Source organism: Aureococcus anophagefferens (assembly GCF_000186865.1).
Source record: "Aureococcus anophagefferens unplaced genomic scaffold AURANscaffold_16, whole genome shotgun sequence".
NCBI lineage: Eukaryota > Pelagophyceae > Pelagomonadales > Pelagomonadaceae > Aureococcus > Aureococcus anophagefferens.
In genome coordinates this window covers 616,713-633,453 of record NW_008705576.1, presented here as the reverse complement: position 1 = coordinate 633,453, position 16,741 = coordinate 616,713, and the positions used below count along the sequence as shown (strand labels likewise).

At 69.9% G+C, this 16,741-nt stretch overlaps 7 protein-coding genes across 7 annotated transcripts; 3 read left to right on the top strand and 4 right to left on the bottom strand.

Annotated features, from left to right (window-relative positions):
* Positions 1 to 10: 10 nt before the first annotated feature.
* AURANDRAFT_65709 (hypothetical protein) lies at positions 11 to 2,059 on the bottom strand (the record flags this gene model as incomplete). Its single annotated transcript, XM_009040655.1, has 1 exon — positions 11 to 2,059. One exon carries the CDS (start codon positions 2,057 to 2,059, stop codon positions 11 to 13), a length of 2,049 nt encoding a protein of 682 aa, XP_009038903.1.
* A 259-nt stretch (positions 2,060 to 2,318) lies between these two features.
* Positions 2,319 to 3,106, bottom strand: AURANDRAFT_65708 (hypothetical protein; the record flags this gene model as incomplete). Its single annotated transcript, XM_009040654.1, has 2 exons — positions 2,319 to 2,550; positions 2,595 to 3,106. 2 exons carry the CDS (start codon positions 3,104 to 3,106, stop codon positions 2,319 to 2,321), a joined length of 744 nt encoding a protein of 247 aa, XP_009038902.1.
* Positions 3,107 to 4,242: 1,136 nt separating this feature from the next.
* AURANDRAFT_29376 (hypothetical protein) lies at positions 4,243 to 5,418 on the top strand (the record flags this gene model as incomplete). Its single annotated transcript, XM_009040727.1, has 1 exon — positions 4,243 to 5,418. A coding segment is annotated over one exon (1,176 nt), but the record flags the coding sequence as incomplete, so codon positions are not given.
* A 2,080-nt stretch (positions 5,419 to 7,498) lies between these two features.
* AURANDRAFT_13379 (hypothetical protein) lies at positions 7,499 to 8,203 on the bottom strand (the record flags this gene model as incomplete). The annotated part of the gene is made up of 3 exons (XM_009040653.1): positions 7,499 to 7,702; positions 7,820 to 7,891; positions 7,949 to 8,203. Coding segments are annotated over 3 exons (531 nt in total), but the record flags the coding sequence as incomplete, so codon positions are not given.
* Positions 8,204 to 8,838: 635 nt separating this feature from the next.
* Positions 8,839 to 9,805, top strand: AURANDRAFT_59216 (hypothetical protein; the record flags this gene model as incomplete). The annotated part of the gene is made up of 2 exons (XM_009040728.1): positions 8,839 to 9,273; positions 9,299 to 9,805. 2 exons carry the CDS (start codon positions 8,839 to 8,841, stop codon positions 9,803 to 9,805), a joined length of 942 nt encoding a protein of 313 aa, XP_009038976.1.
* A 3,280-nt stretch (positions 9,806 to 13,085) lies between these two features.
* AURANDRAFT_13597 (hypothetical protein) lies at positions 13,086 to 13,586 on the bottom strand (the record flags this gene model as incomplete). Its single annotated transcript, XM_009040652.1, has 1 exon — positions 13,086 to 13,586. A coding segment is annotated over one exon (501 nt), but the record flags the coding sequence as incomplete, so codon positions are not given.
* A 749-nt stretch (positions 13,587 to 14,335) lies between these two features.
* Positions 14,336 to 15,955, top strand: AURANDRAFT_65704 (hypothetical protein; the record flags this gene model as incomplete). The annotated part of the gene is made up of 1 exon (XM_009040729.1): positions 14,336 to 15,955. One exon carries the CDS (start codon positions 14,336 to 14,338, stop codon positions 15,953 to 15,955), a length of 1,620 nt encoding a protein of 539 aa, XP_009038977.1.
* Between the last annotated feature and the right edge of the window lie 786 nt (positions 15,956 to 16,741).

Sequence of the window (16,741 nt, the reverse complement as noted above, 5' to 3'; positions counted from 1 at the left end):
GTTCGTAAGGTTAGTACGGCTTCGACAGGTCCAGCCCCGCGACGGCCGCGGCGACGACGGCCAGGAGCCGGTCGACGGGGACCGGGTTCGCCATGGGCCCGCCGGTGTAGGCGCGGCCCTGCCACGTCGCGAGGTTGTGGAAGTGGCGCAGGCCCGACGAGCCGTCGATGCCGAGCTCGACGAGGTGGCCGCGGTCGGGCATGAAGATGTTGTGGAGCAGCCCCGCGCCGTGCGGCCCGACCATGACGTCCGTGTCGAGGTCGACCTTGATCTGGTCCTCGAAGCTCAGCAGGTTGTAGTCGACGTCCCGGAAGCGCACGCGCGCGCCGTTCGCGAAGGACCGGGTCTCGAGGGATTTCAGCGCGCGGACGACCTCCGCGTCGTTCTTGATCGTGCGCCCGAGGCCGCGGACGCCCAGGTGCTGGAGCTTCGCGCAGTCGAAGAAGGACGTCTCGGAATCGCAGAAGCGCTTCTCGGGCCACTCGCTCGAGGACCGGCGCGCGAGGAAGGTCACGACGACGTCCTTTGGGTCCCCGTCGGGCGCCGCGTAGCGCGCGGCGCCCTGGAGGCCGAGGCCGCGGATCACGAAGTCGCTGTAGGCGCGGACGACGCTCGACGCCTTGCACCTCGTGTTCGACGTGTGGAGCGTCGTCGGCGCCGCGGCGCCCAGGATCCCGATGGCGACCTTTTTGAAGCAGACGTTCTTGGCGCCGTACTTTTGGCCGATCTGCCAGGCGGTCAGCGGCGGCCGCGTGCCCCTGAAGACCCTGGACCACATGTCCCAGAAGGGCCCCTCGGGGTAGATGTCCGTGAGGAGGATCTGCAGGTCGGCCGTGGACCAGCGCAGCACCGCGAGCGCGATGAAGGCGTTCACGAAGTCCTCGCTGTCGTGGAACAAGTTCGCGAAGGTGTCGCGCTCGACGACGAGCGTCGGCGCGTCCTCCCAGACGTCGCACTCCAGGTCGTCGACGCGCGCGAAGGCGTCGGCCCAGTGCGCGTTCCAGCCCGGAAAATGCTTCGCCTGCCAGAGCTCGGGATCCGCGTCGCAGTCCGCGGCGAGCGCGCCCTCGCGGTACGACACGTGCGCCTCCCACTCCGCGTGCCTCGCGGCGACGTAGCGCTCGAACTGCCTCGTCGCCGTCGCGCCGTCGGCAAAGTCCGCGAAGTTGAGGCGCACGTTCGTCGCCTCGCACAGGTTGTCGCCGTGGCCCGCGTGGCCCGTCTGCATCAGGAGGAAGCAGTCGATGCGCGAGGGCGGCCGCGAGGGATCGGACCCGTCGGACCGCGGCGCGCAGTACGTCTTCCGCGCGTCCCGCCAGCGGTCGATCAAACCGTTGCCGAAGTCGGCCTCGCAGCTGCCGCCGCCGCGCGTCCGCGCGTAGGGCGCGAGCATGGCCGCGACGCTCTCGGAGCGGAACGCCGCGTCGTCGTAAAAGAGGATGCCGTGGTCGACGACGCCCGCGGGGGGCTCGCGGTTCGGCTCCGGGCGCTCCACGAGCGGGACGGCGCGGTTCGGAGGGACGTCGCGGTCGACGCCCTCCTGCTCGAGGAACTCCTCGAAGCTCGGCGGACGATCCGCCGCGGCGCCGCCCGGGCGTTTCGGAGCCCGCGGCGGCCGCGCGGCCCGGTCCGCCGGCCGCGCCGCGCCGTCGTCGTCGTCGTCGCGCGCGGCCTTTCGCGCGGCGGCGGCGTCGTCGTCGTCCGCGCGAGCCGCGTCGTCGTCGCCCGCGTCGTCGTCGTCGTCGTCGTCGAAGTCGTCGACCGCGTGCTCCTCGGGCATCTCCCGGGCGGCGCCGTCGTCGTCGTCGTCGTCGCGCTTCAGGCCGAGCGCGCCCTGGACCTTGCCGGCGATGATTCGGTGGCCCCGAACGATGGCTTCCTCCTCGCGCACGATGTATTGCTTCACGACGCGCTCCGTGTGGGCGACGCCGAGTTGGCGACTATGATGGTCCAGCGTGATGAGGACGACGGCCATCCAGACCATCAGAAACGCGCCAAGGCATAACCAACAGAGGAGGCGCCCGGCGCGCCGGGGGGTCACGGTGCGGCGGCGAGCCATGTCACGCGAGGAGCGGTGCTCGCCGATCTCTGTGTCATTTATGAGCTCCTCGAGGTTTGAACGCCTCTTTGAGGTCTCAGGTCTACTACTAGTAGTAGATCTACTGCTCTCTGCGCTGAAGCTCCTACGTCTCCACTTTGCCGGCTGCGCATCGAACTGCCGGGCCGCCGCTGGACCTAATTTTTTGTCCGGTAATCGCTATCTTTCGTCCACTGGCAGGCCTGGCGCGCGGCGACCTTGAGCAGGTCGCTCTGGCAATTTAAATCGCGGGCCCCGCCCCGAAGTCGACGCGCAGCCGCTCGTGCCAGTGCGTGTGGTCCGGGGACCGGTGCCGGCAGCCGGGCAACGCCGGGCCCGCGAAGGGCGGCGCGCCGTCGCACGCGTCGCACGTCGGCGCGCCGCCCCCCGCGCCGTCGAAGGGCAGTCGGCGCACGAATCGCGCGTGGAGGTCGTAGGCGCTCCGCGGCGCGTAGGACGGCGCCTCGTGGCCGCTGTTGCGGACGACGACGAAGCAGAGCCGGGCCGCGGCGTCGACGCACGTCGCGTACCCGCGGGGTCCGCGTCGTCCGCGGCGACGCGCCAGATGCGCTTCGTCGCGTTCGCGAGCGCGGCGCCGGCGACGGCGTCGACGGCGCCGGCGACGACGGGCGCGCCGAGGAGCGGGTCGAGGTTGCCCGCGTAGATGAGCACGTCGACGCCGGCGTCCCACAGCGCCGCGTAGCGCGGCGCGAAGTCGGCGCAAAAGTCGCCCGACGCGACCATGGCCGCGTAGACCCGGCCGCCCTCGGCCATGGCCGCCGCGCGGTTCGGGCTCCCGAAGACGTGCAGCTCGCGCTCGTGCCGCGCGAGCCAGCCGCGGAAGCGCGAGACGGGCGGCGCCCCGAGCAGCGCGTGCTCCGTGTTCGTCGAGCCCGTCCACTTTTTGTACAAGAAGTCGCAATTCGGCGCGCAGGACGAGCCGCCGTCGTCGTTCCAGACGCGGTTCCACGCGTTGAAGGCCGCGACGCAGTCGCCGCGGTCCTCCCACGCGGCGACGGACGCGGCCATGATCGTTTCTAGCTGGTCGCGCTCGCGGCCGTCGACGAGCCCAAAGGCCGCGAGCGCGGCGCCGTAAGCGGCGCCTCGGACGCGTGGCGGATCGCCGGGTCGCCGACGGCGACGCCCTTCAAATTGAGATCAATCTCGCTCTCGATGACCGCGGCGGCCATGGCGGGGACGTAGTGCCCCGCGTAGGAGAGACCCTCGACGTAGTAGTCCGCCCCCGCGAGCTCCGGGAACACGAGGAGCACCTGGCGGAGCACGGCGAGCACCTGGCGCGCGGCGTCCGCCGACGTCCTCGTGTACTCGACGTCCTCGAACGCCACGGCCGTCCCGTTCTCGTACTGCTGGAAGGAGTAGCCCGTCTCCACGGGCTGGTCCACGAAGAGGCAGTGGCTCTCGAAGCACCAGGAGAAGCAGCGCTCGCGGAGCTCGAGCGACTCGTCGACCCAGTACTGGCCGATCTGGTTCAGCGCGCCCGTCGTGTCCGGGCTGCCCGGCCCGCCGTTGAACCACTGGACCAGCCGGCAGCCGTCGCGCGCGCACGGCTGGAACCACGTGAAGAGCTGGTTCACGCGCGCGCCGGAGGCCGACGGCGCCGCGAAGAAGCCGCTGTGGCCGAGCCGCAGGCCGCCGACGACGACCGCGGACCGACGGCGCGCCGCGGCGTAGTCGCCGGCGGCGACGAGGTCGCTCAGGAAGAGCGGGACGCTTCGCTCGGCCTCGACGGCCGCCGCCTCCCTTCGCGCGGCGCTCCGCTCGTTGCTCAGCAGCACGTAGCTGATGCAGCTCAGCGCGACGCACGTGCTGCTCAGCCACCAGACGACGGGCCGCATCGCGCTGCGCTGTCCTTTGCGTCCAACGATCGCTTAGCTCTCGCACGAGTTTCAACGAGTTCTCAGTGCGATCGCACGAGTTTCAACGATGTGGCTGCGATCGCGCTGCGCATCGCCTCGGAGAGGAGAGCACTGCCGCTTCCGCCGCAGAGCACTGCCGGCTTCACGTTCGGCGAGCTGTGGTGAAATTTCGGCTTGCGTGCGACTCGGGCCGCAGGCTGTGCGAGGCTCGGGCAACGTAGAGCCGCTCCGCGGGGCCGTTCGCCGCGGTCCATCTCGAGCTCCGTCCAGTGGAGCATCTCTTGCAGCATGGCGGCCTTCGAGGACTTCCCGGACCGGCCCATGCCGCTCGTCGAGGTGAGCGACGACAAGTCGCAGCTGTCGATCAACCCCGAGGCCGCGGCGCTCCTGGCCCGCGTCGACTGCGTGCTCTGCCCCATCGCCATCGTCGGCCTCTACCGCACGGGCAAGTCGAGCCTGCTGAATTTCCTCAACGGCAAGCAGCGGGGCTTCAAGGTCGGCCCGAGCGTGAGCCGGTGCACGCGCGGCGTCTGGATCTACGGCAAGCCCAAGACGGTGACGCTCGGCGACGGCTCGACGTGCGCCGTCGTGCTCCTGGACACGGAGGGCGTCGGGGGCCTCGAGGCCGACGCCCAGTACGACACGCGTATCTTCGCGCTCGCGACGCTGATGTGCGCGGGGCTGGTCTACAACTCGCTCGGCTCCATCGACGAGAACGCCATCGGCCAGCTGAGCTTCGTGGCGCAGTTGTCGAAGCACGTGCGCTTCAAGAAGCCCGCGGCGCTCGAGGACGAGGACGACGCGTCCGAGGACGCGGCGCGCCTCGCGGCGTTCATGCCCAGCTTCACGTGGGTCCTCCGCGACTTCGCGCTCGAGCTCGTCGACGAGCGCGGCGACGCGATCACGTCGGACGAATACCTGGAGCAGGCCCTGAAGCCCCAGCGCGGCTACGAGGCGTCCGTGCTCGAGCGGAACCGCGTGCGCCACATGCTCACGGCCTTCTTCGGCGCGCGGCGCTGCGCGACGCTCGTGCGCCCCGTCTCCGACGAGAAGAAGCTCCAGCAGATCGACGAGCTCGACGCGTCGGAGCTGCGGCCCGAGTTCGCCCGGGGCATGGAGGACCTGCGGGACTCGCTCTTCGCACCGGAGAACGTCAAGCCCAAGGCCATCGACGGGTCGCCGCTCCGCGGCGCGACCTACGTCGCGTTGCTGGAGCAGTACGTCGACGCCGTCAACTCGGGCGGCGTGCCCGTGATCAGCTCCGCCTGGGACCACGTGAGCGCCGGCGAGTGCGCGTCCGCGTTAACCGACGCGTTCGCGGCCTTCGAGGCGGCGGCGTCGGCGCGCGCCCTCCCCTGCGAGCAGCCCCTGCTGGACCGGGACGTCGAGGCGGCGCTCGGCGCGGCGTTCACCGCCTTCGACGCGCGCGCCGTCGGCGACGCCAAGGCGGCCAAGCGCGACGAGCTCCGCGAGAAGACGTCCGACTTCCGCCGGGACCGCGACGCGGCGAACGACCGCGCGTCCCACGCGGCCTGCGACGAGCTGCTGAACGCGCTCTACATGGACGTCGTCTGGGCCGACCTCGCGAAGATCGCCGCGACCGTCGCGCGCGGCGAATCCGAGGTCGGCGCGTCGGACGTCGACCTGACGGCGAACCTGGAGCAGACCTGGACGGAGCTGCGGCGCCGCTACAACGCGGCGGCCGTCGGCCCGGCCAAGGCGCGGTCGGCCTTGGACTTCGTCGCGGCCAAGTGGCCCGCGTCCGCGCACGAGCTCGTGCGGCGCCTCGAGCAGCGGCACGAGTCCGCGGTCCGCGAGGAGCACGACCGCCTCGTCGGCGTCAAGGCCCAGCTCGCGGAGCTCGAGGGCACCATGGCCGCGCGGGGGCGCATGCTCGAGGACTGCCAGGCCACGCTCATCAGCACGCAGTTCGAGAAGGCGCGCCACGAGGCGCGCGTCGACGCCGCGGAGAAGCGCCTCAAGGACCAGGACGACAGGCGGAAGAAGGACCGCGCGGCCTACGACGCGAACATCAAGGGCCTCGAGCTCAAGCTCCAGCGGGCCCAGAACGACCTCGACGCGGCCAACGAGAGGCGCAAGCTCGACGCGCGCGCGGGCGACGACCCGTCCCGGCCCCAGCCCGTGAACCAGCCCTGCAACTGCGCCATCGCGTGAGGCCCCGCGCGCCTTTTACTATACTCCGTCGTCGTCGTCCGAGTCGGCGTCCGCGCGGCCGCGCGGCGCCCACGGGTCGACGCGGCGGCACTTGCCCGGCGACGCGGCGTCGCACCGGCCGCGCTTGCGCGACGGCGACGCGCCGCCCTCGGGCGCCGGCGTCGGCGAAGGCGGCTCGCTCCCCGGCGGCGTCGGCGGCGCGCTCGCGCCGGCGGCGCCTCCGGCGTCCTCGACCTCGGGCAGCGCCGACGCCATGCGCGAGCAGGAGACGCGGCGGCCGAAGATCATCGTGGCCATACTTTTCAGCGCGTTTCGCTTCGGCGGCGGCGCGAAACCTCCTTCGGGCGGCCACCAGCTCCAACTCTTCGGGGCAGCACCAGCTCCACACAGCCGCCTCGGCGGCCGAAAAGAACTGGAAGTTGGTATATTTAAGAGATGCTGAAACAGGGCACGATGGCTAAGTTGTGTGTTTGAAAGCGCTAGGTCGTGTGTTTGAAAGCGCTGCTCAATGGCCTTCAGCGGGCCCAGCCCCACCCAGATTCAGAGGCAGCGCGCTGGCCAGCAGGTCATCACCGCCGACAGCTTTCGTAATCCCAAAAAGGAGCTCCTGCAGCTCTACGGCGCGCTGCAAAAAGCAATCAAAGCCGAGGACAACGACAAGGCGCGCGACCTATTAGTCGCCTGCGCCGCCGTGCCGCGCGTGAGCAGGCGGGTCCTCGCCGACATCCAGGCGTCGTCGTCGCGGAGCCTCGGCGTCGCGAAGTTCGTCGCGCGGCTCGGGCGCAAACATCCCGACGAAGCCGTCGCGGCGGCCGCGCGGGACCTCGCGCGGCGCTGGAGAGACGCCTGCGAGCCCCGCGCCGCGCCGGCGCCGCCGCCGGCGCGGTCCGCCGCCGCGCGGTCGCCGCCGCCGCCGGCCGCCGCGCCGCGCGTCGTCGACTGCCGACCGGACGCGCGGAACCTCGTCACCGGCGAGAAGCTCCGCGCCTTCTTCTCGACGGCGCGGCCGCGGCGCCGCCGCTCCGACGCGTCGGCGGAGGAGACCGAGTGGGGCGGGTCCTAGAGAGTAAGCGCGGCGCGCGACGCGCACAGGGAGATCGGGGGGTCACAAGATACGAGGCCGGAGGTCGGCCGGGCGCCGCCGCGCGGGCGGCCCCGTGCGTCGTGGCGCCAACAGACGCGCGCCTAGCAGCAGCCCGCGTTGGGGTTCTTGGCCCCCGGCTCGCCCAGCTTCGTCGTCTTGCCGAGCTTCGTCCGCTCCGCGCGTTTCGCCGAAAAGACGTCGTCGTGGCTGAGGATGTTGCCCACGAGGCTCCGCGCCTGCGCGACGCGTCGCGTTTCCCGGCGAAGGCCCGGCGGGACGCGGGCGCCGCGCCGCCGTGTCGATGTTGACGTCGGCCTTGGCCGACGTCTCGAACCATCCTATGAAGCCGTGGCTCCGGCAAAAATCGTCGAGCTCCTGGCGGTCGATGGCGACGTCCTCGAGGTCGCACTTGTTCGCGAGCAGCACGACGGGCAGCGCCATGCCGTTGGGGAGGTGGACCTTGGAGTCGATCTCGTCCTTCCACTTGACCTGCGAATCGAGGTCGTCGCGACGATCCGTTTGCTCGAGCCGTTTTCGGACGATCCGTTCGCTCGAGGCGGAGAAAAGCGGTCGCGCGCGCTCGTCGACTGTCGCGCCGCGCGCGACGATGGTCTTGAACGTCTCCGGTCGGCTGATGTCGTAGACGAGGAACGCGCCGAACGCGTCCTTGTAGTAGACCTGCGACCGCAGCGTTCCGCGAGCGGCGGCTGCGCGCGCGACGCCGCGGTGCCGCACGCGCGCGATGGCGCCGAAGCGGTCCTGGCCCGCGATGTCCCAGAGCTGCAGCCGCACCGTCGTGTCCCTGCGGTCGCGCGCCGTCGCGACGCGCGGAGGCACCCTCGCGGCGCCGGCGCGGCGCCCGACGGTGAGCTGCTTGAGGGCGAAGTCGACGCCCACGGTCGTCCGGTGGTGGTTGCTGAAGAAGTTGTGCACGTAGCGCTTGATGATGGACGTCTTGCCCGTCGCCGGGTCGCCGAGCACGAGCACCTTGAGCACCTGCGTTTTTGGGGCAGCCGCCTCGGGCAGCCCCCCGCGCGGTCATCGGCCGCGGCGCAGCCACGCGCCTCGTGGTTCGACGTCATGGCGGCGCCGCTCGCGTCGTCTCGCCGCGCCGGCGGCTCCCAGCCTCTGAAGATGACGGAAGTCGAAGACGGTGTTGAAGGGCTGGGACAAAGGTGCTGCCGCATCGATGCATCGACGTCGACGACGCGTCAAAAGCTCGCGCCACTCGCTTGTGCCGGCAGCCAAGCGAGCCAGCCGCAGAGCCGGACCAGCCGGACGCAGAGCAGCGCGCGACGTCCGCGCCGCCTCCGTCGCCGACCATGAGCCCGATCATCCTCGCGCCCGTCGCCGCGGCCTGGTTCGCCGTGCTCAAGGATCTCGACGGCGACGCGCAGCTCAAGGTCGCCGCCCTCGCGGCCGTGACGCTGCTCCTCGTCGTGCTGAAGCCCGGCCCGAAGAAGGCATCGGGCGCGCCGACGGACGCGCTCGTCGCCGTCGACAAGGCCAGGGTGCCGCGGCGGCCGTACCCCGCGTACGACGTGTCGACCGCGGAGGCGAAGAAGGCGTCGTTCTCCCAGATCATGCCCATGCTCGTCGACGAGGCCTGCGACGAGGTCGCCGCCATGTACGAGGTGCGGCCCGACGAGGTCGCCTGGATCCGGCGCATGCTCACCTACAACTGCATCGGCGGCAAGATGAATCGGGGCTTGATGGTCGTCGAGACGGGCGTCGTGCTCTTCGAGGCCCAGGGCAAGCCCGTGACGAACGACGACCTGTGCCGCTTCGCCGTGCTCGGCTGGATCATCGAGATGCTCCAGGCCTGGCTATTGGTGGCGGACGACATGATGGACTCGTCGCTGACGCGGCGCGGCCAGCCGTGCTGGTACAAGGTCGACGGCGTGGGCCCCATGGCGCTCAACGACGCCTTCCTCATCGAGATGGTCATGTTCAAGGTGCTCAAGCGCCACTTCGGCGACGCGCCGGAGTACGCGAAGCTGTTGGACCTGCTCATGGAGACGACGCTCCAGACGGAGCTCGGGCCAGCTCTTGGACCTCCAGTGCGACCGCTGCGACCTCGACAAGTTCACGCTGGACCGCTGGACCATGATCGTCAAGTACAAGACGGCCTTCTACTCCTTCTACCTCCCCGTGGCCATGGGCATGACCATGGCGGGCATCGACGACCGGGCCGAATACGACGCCGCGCGCGAGATCCTGGTCATCATGGGCGTCTACTTCCAGGCCCAGGACGACTACCTCGACGCCTTCGGGACGCCGGAGCAGATCGGCAAGATCGGCACGGACATCCAGGACAAGAAGTGCGGCTGGCTCTTCGTCAACGCGTACCACGGCATGGTCGACGCCGCGGGCAAGAAGCTCCTCGACGGCCACTACGGCAAGTGCAAGGTCGGCTCGAAAGAGGAGAAGAAGATCAAGCAGCTCTACAAGGACATCGACCTCGAGCAGCTCTACAAGGACTACGAGCAGAAGTCCTACGACGACATCATGAAGCTCGAGGGCACGTGCAAGCAGGTCCCCTGGGCCGTCTTCGAGATCTTCCTCAAGAAGATCTTCAAGCGCTCCAAGTGAGGCGGCGCGGCGAAAGCGGGGGGGGGGGCGGCGCAGCCCCGGTCCTGGCTAGGCGGTTAATGCTCGGGGCGCGCGTCTCGGTCGTGGCGGCAGGCCGGCAGGCTCTTGTAGGACTTGAAATCATCAGGCCTTTGCGATGCTCACAGAACCCTCTACTATCTGGTGGCTAATGCGCTCCAGTGCCGATGTCATGCGCTCAGCTGTCGAGACAAGGGGCTTGCGATGGACCCAGGTTCCGTCACTCAGCTGATAGGACCAGTCTGGCACGGAACGCACGGGCTCCCGAGGCATCAGCAGAGAATCCGCAAACATTACCTCATCATCTCCGATCCACTGCACTTTGACCTCTTCTGATACCTTGAAATCGTCCAACGTCAGACGGTCCCAGTCAATGTCTTCGTCAATATCTTCGAAAGAATACACAATGCCCACATCCTTGCTTGCTGTCAATCTCAATGTCCATGTCCGCGACGGATGATCGTACGCGACGACCGTTCCGAGGTGAGCAACTGCAATGGGCCGGTCGACTTTGTAGCGTCGAGTGGAATAGTATCGCACCGCCGCGCCCACGGGAGGAACGACCAATTTCTCAATCAACGACGGAACGACGTAGTATTCGGCCTCTTTGACGAGACGCACGAGCGCTTCGCGAGAGAGCCCTTCCGCCACGACGCGCTGCAGTCCTCCGCGAAGGTGAGAGAGCACGTGGTGGAATAGGTCACCGTCACGGTCTACAAAGAGGATGTTTTCCTCACCATCGAAGTTCAGGCGCGCCTCGAAGTAGGCGGAGCCGCCAGACAAAGTCGAACGAGTGGTCTTGTGCAGTACGCCGCCGACGTCGACGACGACGGGCCCAGTGCGTGGATTCTGGTCTTCGGAATCACGAGCACGTTTCATACTTGTTCCCGGGGCCAGAGCGAGTCTATGCGACCTCACCGTGTCCCATACGCCGCGCGTTTACCTCTGAGGCGTCCGAGCGGAAGGTTCGCCAGTCCGGAGGCCTCGCCCGGGCAGGACCTGTCCCCGGACACGACCTCTCCGCACGCATCTAGAAGCCCCAAGAGACGTGGGGCGACTTGGGCGGCCTCCCCGGCGGCGGCGGCCCCGGCGGCGGCGGCCCCGGCGGCGGCGGCGGGACGCTCCTCCGCGGCGCCGCGTCGAGGGACGGCGGCAGGAACGGCGCGGGCTCCTCGAGCGCGAGGAGCCGCGGCCAGAGCACGTCCCCGAAGGCGAAGTGGTGGCGGATGTCGCGCGCGCCGTTGCTCAGCGCCCCGAGGCGCAGCGCCGCGTCCGGCTCGAGGAGCCGGCGGCAGCAGTTGCGCCACGTCCGGTGCGGCCGGAGCGCCGCGAGCCGCGGCGCCGCGCGCGCGCGGAGCACGCGCGCGTAGACGACGAGGGGCGCCGGCGCGGCGAAGGGCGTCGCCCCCGCGAGGAGGTCGTGGGCCAGGACGCCCAGGCCCCAGGAGTCGACGGCCGCGTCGTGGCCGACGCCGCGCGCCTGTGCCGAATGCAACCGCTGGTTTGGGACGTCCTGACCAAACTTCGGAATTCTCTAGCTCGGCCACATCGAAGTCGATTCGGCTGACTTTTGGACGAATCGATTGCCCTCATCGAGTTCTCGAAGCCAAGCCAAAGGAATTGCGTCGAAACCGTCGCATACGCGCACATTGAAGTCGGATTGAAGATTTGCATTCGGCGCGGCCGCGCGCCATCTCCGGCGCGACGAACTCGGGCGTGCCGCAGAGCGTGTGGGACAGGGACTCGATGGGCTTGGCGTCGCCAAAGTCCGCGAGCACGGGCCGGCCGTCCAACGCGACGGCGACGCGCTCCGGCGCGAGGTCGCGGAACGCGACCCGCGGCGACGCGCGCTTCAGGTGCTCGAGCGCCGCGGCGACGCCCGCCTGCGCCGCATGCAAATCTTCAACTCGACTTCAATGTGCGCTGAATTCGACCGGTTCGACCAAACTCTTTGTCCGTGCTTCGAGAACTCGACGCGAGCCATCGATTCGTCCAAAAATCACCCGAATCGACTTCGATTCGGCCGAGCGAGAGAATTCCGAAGTTTGGTCGGGACCACCCAAACCAGTGGTTGCATTCGGCACGGACGCCCGCGAGGTAGTAGGTCGCCGCGGTCGCGTCGGCGCCGCCGCAGCGGCCCCGGGGCAGGTGCTCGCGGGCGACGGCGAAGAGGTCGAGGCCCGAGAGCGCCGGCGCGGCGACGAGCGCCGCGCGCGAGAGGGAGAGCTCGCCGACGAGCGACGCCACGAAGGGGTGGTCGCCCCGGAGCGCGGCGAGGGCGACGGCGGCCTTGGCGTCGCCCGGGACGCCGTCGGCGGCGAAGTTCCCGGGCGGCACGAGGAAGAGCTCGCCCGCGAGGCCTTTGACGGCGACGCGCGCGCCGGGCGCGCACCGCGAGGCATTCGACGCGTCGCCCGGCAGCACCGCCACGTCCTCGGGCCCGTAGACGCGGATGTCGCGCTGGACCGACGTGTGGTCCAGGTCGAGGGACGGCACGACGGCGAAGGCGTTCTCGCGCGTGCAGTGGTAGATCTCCGCGGACTCGGACTTCACGGACGCCGTCGCCTCGTAGGACGACGGCGTCGCGTCCAACGCCTGGGCGCCGAAGACGTGGCCCGGCCCTAGAACCTCGCGCGCGCCGCTCCGCGCCTTGAGCTTGACGGCGCCGCTGCGGACGACGCAGACGCGGTCCGCGCGCTCGCCCTCGCGGAAGAGCACGGTGCCCTTGCCTGTGTGGAAATCAAATCTTCAACCCGACTTCAATGTGAGCGTATGCGACCGTTTCGACGCGAGGCTTTCTGTTGTGCTTCGAGAACTCGACGAGAGCAATCGATTCGTCCAAAAATCAGCCGAATCGACTTCGATTTGACCGAGATAGAGAGCTGAAGTTTGGTGGGGACCCCCCAAACCAGTGGGCGATTTCCACACAGGCCCCTGCGCTTCACGCGCGTCTTGAAGACCTCCGAGACGGCCGCGAGGCCGTCGTCGCTCAGGTCCTTGAGCGCGGGCACGGTCCGCAGCGCGCGCACCATGGTCCGCGCGGTGAGCTTCGCCTGGGCAGGAAAAGCGTGCGAAATGCCCAACTTTGGAGGCTCCTCTCTCGGTCGTTTTCCACTCGTTTCGGCTAATTTTTGGACGAGCGATCATCTCTCGGAGCGCCCTCGACGCGTGGATGCTTTTCCCGGAACGATCGCGCGCGGAACGCTCGTGTTGAAGCGATCTTGAATCGCCCTTGTCCTGCCCCGAGCTTCGCGGAGAGCGACCCGAGCACGCGCTCGAAGTCCTCGGCCGCGAGCGCGACGCACGTCGCGTCGCCGGTCGCCGTGACGTGGGCCGCGCGCGGCGCCTTCTCGAGGAGGGCCAGCTCCCCGAAGTAGTCGCCGGGCCCGAGCGCCGCGATGTGCTTCATCGCGCCCTCGGAGTTCTCGTGCTCGCAGACGACGTGGCCGTCGACGAGGATGAAGAACGTGCGGTCGTCGGAGTCGCCCTGCTGGATGATGCGCTCGCCGTCGCGGAAGGACCGCGGCTTCAGGTTGCGCGCGACGAAGGCGAGCTCCCGCGCCGTCAGCGGCGCGAGGAGCGAGACGCGGTTCAGGCTCTCGACGAACGACGCGAGACGCAGCGACGAGCTCGCGGCGAGGCTCCGGCGCAGCGTCGACGCCTCGACGGCCCAGAGCGTCGCGTCCGTCACGGCTACAAACCGCCCCGCGTCCGACGCGCAGCCGAAGAGCGCGCCCTCGCCGAAGGTGCCGCCCTCGCCGATGTAGGCGCCCGCGGCGCGCGCGTCCAGCAAGCCGTGGCCCACGACGAAGAAGCAGCGCGCGGCGCCGGGGCAGACTTCGGCGACGGTCTGGCCCTGGTCCACGTCCACGCTGCACATGAGGTCGATCATGCCCCGGAGCGCCGCCTCGCTCACCTCCGCGGACCGCCGCGAGAACAGAAAGTGGCGCTCGAGCGCGGCTCTTAGCGTCGCGGCGTCGGCCTCGCCCTTGGGCTCGACGGTCGTCGTCGCCGCGGGCGCGCCGTCGGCGTCGTCGAGGGCGAAACGCGGCCGCCGGCCGCCGGGGTCGCGGGTCGACGGCGCGGCCGCGGCCGCGAGCGCCTCGAAGGCCGCGAACGCGCCGCCGTCGTCGTCGTCGTCGCTCTCGTGGAGGCACTGCTCCAGGGACCCGTAGCCGCCGGAGATGTGGAAGGCCTCGACGAGCTCCACGGCCGCCGCCGTCTCGCCGTGGGCGTCGCGCAGCGCCGACCCGATAGCCGCGACGTCGTCGGGCAGCGCGCTCAGGTCCACGACGGCCGCCGCCGCCGGCGAAACGCCGCCGTAGCGCCGCAGGCCCAGCGTCAGCGCCTCGAGCTGCTCGTCCAGGTCGTCCTCGAAGACGTCGACGCTCTTGTCCGGCTCGGATGGGTGCTCGTGATGGCTGCCCATGCTCGGCTGGCATCATGGGTGCAATCAATTTGAATTGAATTTGAAGTCTGGGCAGCCGCGCGCTCTCCAGACAGCCACGCCGTATGAAAGTCGCCGAGGGCTCGCTCGCGAGCGGCGAGGCCGCGGCGCCGGCGGCCGCCGCGCGCAGGTCGACGTCGCGGCTCACCTTCGCGCTGGCCGCGTTCGCGGGCGCCGCGGCGTCCCTGGCGACGGAGCGCGGCGCCTGGGCCTGGCTGCGCGCGCGCGACGCCGCCGCCGCCGGCGCGAGCGTCCGCGTCGGCCCGTCGCGGGCGGCGTCGGCGCTCGGCGAGCTCTCCGCCGCCGAGGTGCGGCGCGTCGCGACCTGGGCGACGACGGCGAAGGGCTTCCTCGCGGTCCGCGGCGGCGACGACTTCGAGAGCCCGTGGCTCTCCGGCCCGAGCGCCGTCGAGCTCTTCGCGCCGCCGAAGCAGGAGGCGCTGGCGTACCTCGACGGCCGCACGGACGTCGCGCCGCCGCGCTACGCGCGCATCACGGCCGCCGTGCCCCGGGAGTCCGCCGCGATCGAGTACAAGATCGGCCCGCTCCAATCGGCCGAGGCCGACTGGACGATGGAGGAGCTCGAGCGCGTGCCCTTCACGAAGCGGCCGACGGAGCCCGGCGCGGACCTGCGGCTCGCGGGCCCCCTGCTCGAGGCCGCACTGGCGGCGCTCGGCGCCGAGCTCCTCGAGGCGACCTTCGGGCCGGTGTTTCCCGCGTTCGACACGCACGACCCGCGCGAGGGCGCGGCCGCGCCCATGATGCAGAACGACCCGCTGTCGCCCAAGGGGACGCGGCGCGATCTGTACGGCTATTCCTGGACGCCGCCGAAGCAGAAGACGCGGCGCAACGTCGAGGCGACCTGGGTCCACCCGATGCCGCTCAAGCTCCGCGTCGATTCCACGGAGCCCGACGCCGCGGACTGGACCATCGTCGAGCTCGGCTTCTGCGGCCGGTGGTTCGACAGTAGCGCGGCGCTCAAGGCCGCGTACCCCGCGGGCGACGCGTCCTGCGGCTTCTCGCGCGCCACGGGCGACTTCCTCTGGGAGGCGCCGTCGCGCGAGAGCCCGCGGCAGGCGCGCCGCGCCGTCTCCCAGGATCACGGCGTCTCCTGGGGGAATTGGTCCTTCGCCGTCTTCTCGCGGAGCTCCCAGGGCCCCGCGCTCTCCGACGTGCGCTTCGCCGGCGAGCGCGTGCTCTACGAGCTGAGCCTCCAGGACGCGCTCGCGGCCTACTCGGGCGACCGCAAGGACGCGTTCTTCTACTCGGACGCGGCCTGGTCCCTGTCCATGCTCAGCGCGTCGCTCGAGCCGGGCGTCGACTGCCCCGAGAGCGCCACGTTCGTCGAGGCGACGAACTGGTACGCCTTCGAGGGCAGGGGCGGCACGGCCGTCGCGGACGCGACGAAGGCGTTCTCCTTCTACCCGACGTGCGTCTTCGAGTGGACCGAGGACCACACGATCTGGCGCCACATGGAGAACTCGGAGAAGCCGACCGTGCGGGGCCTCGCGCGGAAGACGCTCGTCGTGCGCTCCATCGCCACGGTCGGGAACTACGGCGAGGACCGGAGCAGGAAAAGGGTGATCCAACGTCGCTTCAGCGTGAGGCGTCCGCGCGCGATTGTTCCAGAGAACGGATCCACGCGTCGAGAGCGCTCCGAGAGATCATCGCTCGTCCAAGAATGAGCCGAAACGAGTGGAACATGACCGAGATAGGAGCCTCTGAAGTTGGAAATTTTGCACTCTTTTCCTGCCCAGACTATATTACGGACGTCAAGCTCCGCGAGGACGGCGAGATCGAGGTCGGCGTGCGCTTCGCGGGCTATCTCGAGACGCGGCACCTCGGCGCGAATAACCGCGACGCCGAAGCGGCTTATTCCACGGCGCTCCACGGCGATCTGGGCGGCCTCGTCCACAGCCACGTCGCGTGCTTCAAGGTCGACGTCGACGTGGGAGGCGCGACGGCGAACGCGCTCCGCGTGACGACGGTGGGCACGGACGCCACGGGCTTCAACAAGGCTTTGGCGACGCGCGACGTCGAGACGGAGCGCACCTTCACGTCGGACCCTAAAGCACCGACGAACTGGCGCGTCGTCGACCGCGCGTCGACGTCCGAATCGGGTCTGGCGCGCGGCTACGCGATCGCGCTGGGCTCCTGGGCGTCGACGGAGGTGCTGCCCGCGGACCACCCCTTCGTCGTCGCCATGCCCTACGCCAAGTGGCACCTCGCGGTCACGAAGTTCAAGGACGGCGAGCGGCGGCCGACGAACCCCTACGTGCAGTACGACGGCTTCGACGACGATTTCGGGAGCCAGAACCTGGCGAACTACCTCGACGGCGAGGCGATCCTCGACGAGGACCTCGTGGCCTGGGTCTCCGCGGGCAAGGAGCACGTCACGCGCCAGGAGGACCTGCCCCTCGTGTCCAACTTCGGCGTCGCCTTCTCCCTCGTGCCCTGGAACTTCTTCGCCA